Here is a 10,942-nt window from a genome sequence, read left to right on the forward strand (position 1 = left end):
TTCCCTCACGTTGCAGGGTTTTTCCAGGGAAGAAAGAGGAAGGTCGCGGCCATGTTGTCGCAGGTTTGATTTGATACATTTGGTTGAATACAAGAAATTGGATTCTAGGTGCCTCCAATCGTGGTGGTTTCATTCTACGAAGGGATCTGCACAAGGTTCCCCACACTCCTGTGCGATGGCCCATCCCCAAGCCTCCATCACTCTTTGCAACTTTAAAATACTTCTAGACAAGTGCAAGAGGCACTCAAGAGGCTGTATGTACAAGATTCCGCAGAGGAAGATGGAGCCGAAGGTATGTGTTATGTGCCAAAGAAGCGATAGGTGTCTTTCCGACCCTGAAATCAGTGAAGAAATTAAGCAGAAAAGAGAGCAAAAATGCGTTGATTAAGACGAGGAAATAAAATGTCCCAAGAATGTAGGAGGTCACCATCTAGATGCTCTGCCACAGGTGGATTGTGATGATCCAGTCGTCCCTATAAATGTCAGAGACACAAAAAAGGCCTCAGATTTGCTTGTACCACAGGGTTCCGAGAGTTCCGGAGCAATGAAATCAGATGCCGAGGAAATGGATGTGAGCTAAGACAAGCAGGATCGAGGCTCTGTGCCAGAGGAGAGGTTTCCAGAGGATACTAAACCCACTCAAGAGGTAGGTAACTACATTTTATTTTTATTGTTTAATTATAAGAATTAATGCAAGAAACTTGCCCATGAGTGACTTCCGTTGGTTTAGGTGATAAGTCTGGATGGTAATTTTTCTACCAAAATCGCCCGGTGCTTTTCTGTTATGCCATTTAGGTGGCATGGACAACAGTGATAGTAAAGCCTGGTGGTTGGGTTAAACTCTGCTGACCTCACTAGTGAACCAATGCCTTATTGGTGGCTTATGTAGAGTTTTTCACTTTTGAAATAACTAATAGCTTGCATGTCATTCAATAGAACGGTTTAGGTTGGATGTCGATATTCCCAAGTAAATTTTTGTTAAAACTACGATGGGAAATGAATGGAAGATTAGGTCTACCCCTGACCGATGGACTTCTCTATCCTGTGCTACATGCCCATTTAATGACATGCAACATTGTTCAGATCAATGTCAGTAGAGGCGTGACTAGTATACCTCTTTTCCATTCAGTTCTTGTTCCTATTATCATTTCCATTCCTCTGTTGGGATTACACTTCTACAACACCACCAGTCTTTAAGTGCATGATATATTCAGGGAGATGGGTGGGTTCAAGTTGCTTATCCGTTAAAATTCTATAGTCACGGTTCTAGTTTTGTTTTGTTTCTAGTTATGTTTATGTTTCCTATTTCTAGTAAACTAGGTTTTGTATCTCCAAAACTCAATTTTATAGTGGTAATGTACGCCGTCACTTAGGTGATTTACGCTTATAATTCGCCAGAAACCTTGAGTCCTATTTCTTGTTCTATTCACCATGCAGTCATGTCTCTTGTCTTGTTTATGTTTTACCCTTTTTGGTAAAATACGCTTGGACTGTGGATTGATATTTTAACAAGATGGGTTGCGAGTAACAAGTCCCTGCCCAAGGGCATGATGCTAAGAGAAAATACTGTCAATTCTTGCATCCAAAAAATGAAAACAGTCCAATTCCATATCCCACAAATAGTCTTCTAATGGCATACTTAATCAAGTTCAAAAACATACAGTAAAACAAGTAAGTCTAACTCCATATCCCACAAACAGTCTTCCAATGTCTAATAGGAATTCCTTCTGTACAAGAGTAGAATATAAGTACATTGTACTCTTTCTTAGAAACCATATTTCCTGAGAGAAGATAATAGTCCTAAAGTTATGAACTATTAACTATCATTGTTCATAAAGTTTCTTTTGAAGAGAATCAAATTATATCAATAAATATGCAGAGAATAGAAACAATTCATCTCTTCCTCTGTTTCTTTCAACTAAAATCCAAATGACATTTAACAACATAGCTAACTAGATAAGCTAAACTTATTTTGACAGCAGGATTACAAATAAAGATAAGTATAGAGTTATACTTGAGCCCTGAGCTTTACTAGCTTGAAATCAAAATCATCTTTAAGAGCTTGAAATCGGATGACACTATCCAAGATGGATGGTTGAGGCATGACGCAAAATTTCCACCGCCATAATACTCCCCTATTCCCCTATACAACACTCTGTTGTAATATCTAGCTGAACTAAACAAGAAGATACAAATACTTTAATTTTGAAAGAAGTCCAGTTAATTTGATCGAGTCACTATTCAACCATAACATCGAATTGGATCATTGCATCCTTTGGCCCCAGATTGTTTGGCACCAGCTGATCTCTTTTCCAGGTATTGTTGATGATACTCTTCTGCTCTGTAAAACTTCTTCGCTGGCAGGATCTCTCTCACGATCTCTTTATGCAGTGGCCTTTGGTGCCTTTCCATTGATTCCCGTGCAGCTCTTTCTTGATCAGCTGAATAGTAATATATGCCAGATCTGTACTGAGTGCCTTTATCATTGCCCTGCAAATATATGCACACAGTGCTGACAATTCATGTATCTGATGCAATTTCTATACATCAACCAGATACAAGTGTCTTTATAGTTTTTGCCTTCTATGGTTATGAAATAGGAAAACCACATCAGGATCCAATCATATTTTCTATAACCCACCCTGCACCCTTATAGCAGGATCCAATTATATTTTCTATACCCCGCTCTGCACCCCTATAGCAAGTATGTTAACAAGCCATTGAAATGAAAAGTATATGGTAGATACATTGCCAAATACCTGGATTTGGTTTTCTGGTTAAGGAATCATATGAATGTGTGAAAGGCTTTGAATTTCAGCTTTCAAAGAAGCCAATGCTTCAAGCTGGCAAGTCTATTAGCATAGATATAAGTTAATTCCAAATTTATGAATATTAATTTTTAAAATACTAATAATAACATGTTTGATCATGTAGTTTTTAAAAAAATTAGAATTCTTAAGGATTTTATATAGCTTTTAAAAAGATTTGGAAATTTTTAATGTAAAATATTTTTATCCTAGTCAAATCATTTTAGAAAATACAAAATTAATTTAAGACTGAAATTTACACCTTAAAATTTCCTAAATTATGTGTTTACATTCGTTGTTATTAAGCTGAATGGGGATCCTAACAAACATTTGAAAATAATATAATGAACCACGCAGTGATATATGAGACTGAAGACACCCTCAATGCCTGCACTCAGAATTCATTAGGAGTTTAGATTTGAAGTGCAATTATAGAATATTAATGGGACTCCACTCCCAATTGCATCGCTTCAAACCAGAGAAACGAGGCCAGGTATACTGAAAACCGGTCTTTGCTTAAAGCACTAGATATATATCACAGCCTGGAGCCTACAAATCTTTTGAAGCACAGGAAATAGAATTCAAATACATTAAGACGCCCAAATCTGATTTAGTCCGATATTTGAAAAACAGAGAATTCTAATGGCTTCCATTTGTTTTTTAACTAACTGATGCTTCTGAGGAAAGTTGATTTGTCATAAAAGTATGTACATGATTTTAACCAGTAATGAAAATTAAATTTTAGATCAATCTACTAATCTACAATATGCAATACGATATAAAATAGATTTGGGAATTCTATTATAGATTTGGGAATTCTATTAGCTAAGTTGCTTTTTTAGAACATGAGAAATGAGAAAACGGTTAGCGTGCATCTTCTGTCCATTCCAACTAGAGTAAGAAACCATAACGGTGGAGACTCCTTTGGCAATGGCATTGAAATAGGGGGTCATGTGGATGTTGACTAATTGTTTATAATTGCTGACAGTGTTATTCTCATCGACACCCTGGGTTGTTCCACCATCGCCCACAAAGTGCTTAGCACACGCTACAATATTTGACCTGACAAACATCAATAAATCACATGGTTAGAAAACTATTTCAGGAAACTGTGGTACAATTGATTGATCAAAGAAATTCATATTCTAAGCATGGATAAAGCAAAAGGTTTGCAGCTTAATGTCCAATTATATAGAAAACTGTGGTACAATTGATTGATCAAAGAAATTTATGTTCTAAGTAGGGATAAAACAAAAAGTTTGAAACTTACTGTCCAGCCACATACGGCACCCCCTTTGTAAAGATCCTGCAAACCTGCTCGCATCAAACAAGACATTCTAAACAGTGAAAACTTGACTCTCATTTTTGAATGAACTTCCATCGAGCACTTCCATGCCAGAGTCTTACAGCAACACATGGAGAAAATGTGTATTGAATGCCAGTAGATCGAACTTCCAGAGTTATGGCAGCTCCAATTCTTTTAACCAGATCGGGATCCCTGTATCCATAAAACGTTGATACAAATTGTTAGCCAAACTTTCTAGAAGATTTTGATTTTGAGGGTACTAATCAGAAGCCAGAGTTCCCATGATATATTAAACATCAACATTTTCACCCTGATTCTGTTATTATCCCAATTCAGTTACTCAAGATTTTGCCCATAATCATTCAGATAACCCTAGTTACTTTTCAAATCATTGTCTCCTAACATTTTGCTGATTGCAATCAGAGTGCCCCTTGGCACTTTCTAAATCATAATACTACTTACGATGAAAAAATAATGCCTACGGATATAGGCCAGGCTCTCTAGTATTGTCTAGAGATAAAGGGTTTTCATGAAATATAGCCGACCACTCAACCTACTCATTTGTTTAAATCATTAGCCATGACATTTTCTAGTTGCAAGGAAATGTTGTGAAGAAAAAATGGAGTTGATACTCTACTTGCCTGATAGCTCCAAGCCCAACATTGTGAGGGAAGACGGTAGCCCCATAGACATTGTTGTGACCATGAACAACATCAATCCCATATACACAACGGTTCTTAGATTTAAAAGAACTTTTCGGCCCCAAAATCATAAAATTAAGTCTAGCTAGAATAATAGGCATGGCTTAGTCTATTACATTGCAGTAAGTCATATAAGGAAAAGTACAACGTAGTGAGTTATACAAGGCAAAGTATATGGTGCTACATTAAGGAATTGCACGTGAAGTTCTCAGATCACTCCTGCGTGTCATCTCAGAACTATATTATTATGCTGAGGGAAAAAACTCATATTTTCGAGGTCTTAAATTATTTTGATTTGAGAAGCGAGATAGAAATGGATTTAGGGTGGGGATTAATGGGTGGAAAATGAAGATTTTATGAAGTTCTAATGATTTTTAGCAAATGTATATCTTATTGCAGAGAGGCCAGAGAATGTGCTTACCATGTGGAATACTACTTCGAAGGTATCCACCACAGAAAAGAGGCCAACTAGCCCTTTTACTCCCAATGCATTTTAAGCCCTATAAACATTTTCCTGAAAGTATTTTTGTTAGGTACTTGTTACTGTGATTTGCTCATATAACTGGATCCCATTTTACCATAACCCTTTAGATTCCTATGGTAATATGATTGCTTTTTTCTTCCATCTGATTTGTCTCAAGTGCAAGATTCAAAGAAAGTTTTCAATCTTAATCAATTATTGAGAATGCTAACATCTAAATATAATGTAGTTCATTGTTTTTAATTAAACCGTGTGAAATCAACAATAGAAGTCCTAGTGCAAGGCCTTTACAACAGTAATATTTGAATGCTTAAATGACTTGCACCTCCCATTTGTTCTGGGCCATTGAAAACACTATTGTTATATTGAAAAAAATGACTTTAATGCTACTTCACATTACTCACTCAAGGTTTATAAATTATCTATAAGATCTCTGCAATTACCCAGGTATGTTTTACATAAATTGCAAATTTATTAAAAACACTGTGCAATGGGCTTTACATTGTTAATATGTAGTGTAAAATCCAAAAATTGCAAATTTATTATACAAACTGTGCAATGGGCTTTACATTGTTAATATGTAGTGTAATTTATTATACAAACTGTGCAATGGGCTTTACATTGTTAATATGTAGTGTAGAATCGAGAATAGGCAAATTACCTTGCCTCATTAGTGGAAGTCCACAAGGAGTGATAAAATTTTGCTCTATTGTACTTAGTATCCGAAACAGAAAAACCAACCAAAAGAAAAGAGTGTATACATACATGAATCATATCCTCTTCCTGAGAGAAACTAAGGCATCAATAACCTCAGTACGTGATAGCAATAAGCTCTTTGGCATCCTTTATTAGGAGGTATCCTTTGACAAATAATTTCATACCTACTTCTTTTCGCTAGAAGTGAAAAAAATAATTGATAAAATTGACCTCAAGCATACTTGCATTGAAGCTTCTAGATTGTGGATCAAAGCTGAAATCTAAATACAGTCCCAAACCCCTGAAAGCATGAAACCAAGCACTGAAAAACCCCAAGAAGACCTGCACACCAATGAAACTGTGTGCACGAATCAAGCTGCCCATGAAGCAGAACAAAATGCCAGTCCTGCACCAACCTCCAGCATGATCTATAAAATCTACAATCCCTTAAAAGATGCTCCAAGGATTTTAAACGATGAAAAAGGGGCACAAACTATCTGACTACTTCCTTTTGGCATGGTGAACTTTGGAGGGCAGCCCTTGAACTACCAACGGAACAAAGACCCACACCTTGTAGCTCAAATGGAGAGACCATACACTGTGACTGATAGATCAATCGAGAATCCAGGTTGAATACCTCATACCATATGAGGGAACAATCTCTAAAAAAAGGCCATTTTGCCCTTTAACCCACTTGGTAGGTCAAGTCAGGCCTAGACATCCTGCCTGTATATGTGAAAGCTATCCACCAAGATGCCAATTGACTGGCGATGGTCTGAAACCTCTGAAAGCATCAATGATGGAGCTAATCAATGGGTCTATTCGAGTTTGCTTTCAACAATGAAGCCAATCAATGGGTCTCTATTCGAGGCTATGGCCTAATAGGTATAAAAAGCAAAGTATGGATAACACTCCCTACTAAATATTGTGTCAAAGATATAGCAAATATGATGCAACAGCTAGACCAATCTAAAAATGGTCTCAAGCCAGAGTGAATGGGTCACAAACTCTACGTGAACAATGGCATGCGGAATTGTTTTATTTCTCTTGATCATGCAGAAGCATATGGGTCTCTACACTCTATATCTTGGCATAGTTTGTCTCAAAGGCAAGGCCCTCACACCTCAAACCCATAAAGAACAGTGGAGAACAATGTGACCTCAAGTTGCAAATCTACAGAAGGGAAGTTTCCATCCATATGTTGAGAGTAGACCAGTGATAGTAACACACTGCACTAAAGAACTTCAGACGAGATTTTCTCTCCAAAGAAGTCCAAAGAACCAAAAGAATATATTATAACACCCTATAGGTGTATATAATGCTATGATTAGCAAAGCATAGTGCCCTGGTTAGAGTTAGAACATGAAACTACTGTTCATCAGTAAAAATCTATCATCGAGAACTGTATGGCAATCCTGATTGAATCTTTAGCCTACTAAACTGTCTGCTTCTTGATAATGAAAGAAGCTGAGATTCTGAACCCCCGTTGTCGAAGAGGTAATGTCAAGAAACCACAGAGCTAGCCCAATGTTGACCACTTTGACATCCATAAGTCATATGGTACTTTCTTTTTCTGGTTTTGCTTTCTATTTGCCTTGGTACAATCATTATTCTAGCAATTGTAGTCAGCCTGGTGCAGTAGTAGGAGGAAGTACTAGTAGTTTCAGTGCTAGTACAATATCAAGGGGTCAGTAGAGTGGTGGTAGTTCATACCCAAGTGTGGTTTCAAACATGATTTCTTTATCCTACTAAAATGTATGCTTCTAAGATCGCCCTTGATTCGTTTATACCGGGGGGACATACCATAGTGAGGAGCTTGGCATAGAGAATACCGAGGTCCTATTTTGCGGGCCCAAGATATGAACCGCAGATAAGGGTTCCTTTAGATTAAGTGCTACGGTACTGGATGTAACACTATATGGTGCACTGAAATGGTTCTATCGCAGGCTCAGCGGAAGTGTCTCTTTTAACTAAAGGCGCAAGTGGAAGCGCAACTGATAAAGTGAGCATGGTCAGAAGCTACTCTTATAGAGGTTGCAACTGACTTCAGCAATGGACACAGATGCAATTCCAAGTTGGTTAAGTGTTCGTTGGTTCATGGATGCGTTGGGCACTCTGTCCCTAAATGCTATCTGCTGCCATGCATTTCAAAGATTACCACAGAAAGGAATCCACAACAAGGAATCCCTCTTGGGTTACCCGAGACAATTAGCACAGAAAGGAATCCCTCTTGGGTTGCTCGAGACAATTAGCACAGAAAGGAATCCCTCTTGGGTTGTCCATGGACAGTCAATATCAAGGGTAAGTTTTGGATATTAATCTTTAAGTGGTTGAGATTTAATCCAAATATGGCTGTATCAATAAAGCAAATGAAATGAATGAAAGAGTGCATCCTAAGTAAGAGGAATTCAAATTAAGTGCACAGTGAACTACCATGATGCTGCAAATAACAACTTAGTCAATACAGCCAAGAGATTCAAGGAGCTAGAACAAAACATAATTGTACCAGGTAACATATTAGAGTAACTTGAATAAAAGCACAGAGGACTAGCCAATTACCGAGATGGTTTTCCAATTCCACTTGCATCTTCCAGATTGTGAGATTTATTTATGTAGGGGGGAGCTCTGATACCAACATAACACTCTACATTGACTTAAAGTGTTCAAATCAGTCTTGTTAGAACATAGATACCAACTCTGCAAACAATGGAAAAACAATATTTATGAAAACTGGGATTGGGGACATAGAACACAAGATAATCTATGCCACTGCATTTTACTTCAGCAAAAAGACTTCAAGTAGCAACAACAAGAGCTGAGGAAATGCTAGTGTGCTTAGGGAGACTCCCCCTTAGGTGGGCTTTCGTTAAAATGGGACTTCTTATATAAAAATTCCAGAAATTCAAAACACGAGTAGAAAGGAATCGATTATTATTAGGCCGATAGGCCTTCCTTTGAAAGAAACTTTCGTCGTCCTTTTGTTTCTGAGACTGACACCTGGCGTCCACATTCAGCGGGAAATTGTTCAATCATTTCTGTTATGGTCTTCATCCTTCAGGCGGAATGGTCGGCATTTTTGTTATCGGTGCCTAGCGGGGGTCGATATCCCTCGCTTTTGCTATCATTCGCGCCTATCCCTCGCTTCTGCTATCATTCCCGCCTCTCTATCGCCGGAAATTGCCGTATGTGTCTCGTCAAGGTCAAGAAGAGTCCCAAGCCCGTGGCATCTTGCGCCATGCCTGCGCTTCCTGGTAATTTATTGCTTTCGCCCTTTTCCCTTTGGTTTCCTCCAATCCCCAAGCTGTTAAATGCTGCCAGAGGATATGAACTTGAAGGATGCTAATTTTGGGGTTTAACTGTCAGGCATGAAGATAAACACTGATACTCTGATGGCGATAAAGGCAAAGGAAATTTATTGCTTTCGCCCTTTTCCCTTTGGTTTCCTCCAATCCCCAAGCTGTTAAATTCCTTGAGAGCCCACATATGCCTGGCCATTGCAATTTATATATTGATATCCACCGGAAGGAAGTCTTGGAGAGTGGATATCAGCCATCGGAGGGAAAATGGCGAACCAGTATTCCACCAAAAACTCTTTCGAAAGCCTGGTTGTGAGCACCATGATGAGTCGGCTAAATATGCGCAGCCCTTTTCTGGACACCAATACCTTCCTATCCAACTCGTATGATTGCATCATCGCGGACGAGAGCAAGAGCCCATTGGAGAGAGAGGAGGCGAAGCTGGAGAAGAATATCGTTCAGATTATATCCAGCGGGGACACTGATAAACTGAAGGCGAACTCCGGCCAGGCTGTCACCATTAGCGAGCACCAAGTTTGCGTGGGGTTCCACGAGGACCCAGAGCCCGGCTACCGCGTCTGGGAATGGCACGGTCACATCATGCTCTATGATGAGGAGAAGGGCTACACGGCAGAGTATATCTATGAGAATTTCTTCGAGAAGGCAACTGAGTTTAAGCGTAGAGCGGCTAAACCCCAGGAGAAGAAAGACAAGGAGAACGAGGCCTCCGGTGGAACTATGGACTTAGGAGGGCTTATTGATACCGTCAACGAGATGAACGCTCGAATTTTGTGCAGAAATATGAGCGCGGGGTCCTTCAAGTGAAGCTGCACGGTGGTTAATCACTGGGGTTTTTGGGCTTAGGGTTTATGCGAACTTACTGGTAAGAAGCCCCCCCTTTAAAACAAAAAAATTATGTGCATTGGTTGGTTCTGGTAAGTCGGCTAATGCTTTATTACTTTGGGAAAAGTATTTTCTATAATAACTGGTGGGTGGTAGTTGCAATATGAAGTCCTGAATTATTTTTGAGATAATTGCAGCATTTAAAGGGGATTTGTGCTTGTAAATTAGAAATGTCATGTGCTTGGGTTTGTTTCAGATGTGGAAATTATTCAGTTTTTTCTGATGGTCCCAAACAGGTCTTCAGGGTTTCCATGCCCTGTGCATGTTGTTGTTGGACACGGCAATTGCATCCAATTCTGCAAAAAATGTTGTTCTTTGTGAAATATAAAGGACCTTTTATTTGTGTGAAATCCAGGTATTGTAACCGCTGCTCTGATAAAATTTAAATATATTGTTTTGAAATTGCATGGTTAGTGGTCTGGATGCTATAATATGTATTCACTGTACCAAACTCTGTAGTTATGCTCTCATAAGCAGAGAGCAGCTGAAAGATTTCCATAAATTACATATTAGATAGGGCTTTTGGCATGCTTCTTCTATTAAGAGAAGATTATGGACAATAATTCATTTACTATCTCCATTGTAGTTTCTTTATGCTGCTTCTTTTAAAAGTAATTGGAACCTGTATTGTCTTAATCAAGATGTATTATTCCTTATTAAATTTGTTATTGCATATAGATAAGGGAGGTGCTCTAGGCCCAGATCTTATTTTGCTATTGCACGTAGAGAAAGGAGGTAATCTAGGCCTGTCT

General features: G+C 38.6%; 1 protein-coding gene across 1 annotated transcript; it reads left to right on the forward strand.

The window, feature by feature from the left end:
- Positions 1-8,846: 8,846 nt before the first annotated feature.
- LOC149180736 (uncharacterized) lies at positions 8,847-10,643 on the forward strand. Its single transcript, XM_089418216.1, has 2 exons — positions 8,847-10,170; positions 10,427-10,643. Exon 1 carries the CDS (start codon positions 9,555-9,557, stop codon positions 10,110-10,112), a length of 558 nt encoding a protein of 185 aa, XP_089274342.1. The 5' UTR covers positions 8,847-9,554; the 3' UTR covers positions 10,113-10,170; positions 10,427-10,643.
- Positions 10,644-10,942: the final 299 nt, after the last annotated feature.

This window comes from Pinus tabuliformis, chromosome 3_2 (assembly GCF_031772625.1).
Source record: "Pinus tabuliformis cultivar Carrire ecotype Pingquan chromosome 3_2, CPIR1, whole genome shotgun sequence".
Taxonomy (NCBI): domain Eukaryota; kingdom Viridiplantae; phylum Streptophyta; class Pinopsida; order Pinales; family Pinaceae; genus Pinus; species Pinus tabuliformis.

What these genes read in the sequence shown, in the direction of transcription:
- LOC149180736 (XM_089418216.1), top strand. Translation starts at nt 9,555, where the DNA reads ATGGCGAACCAGTATTCCACCAAAAACTCTTTCGAAAGCCTGGTTGTG.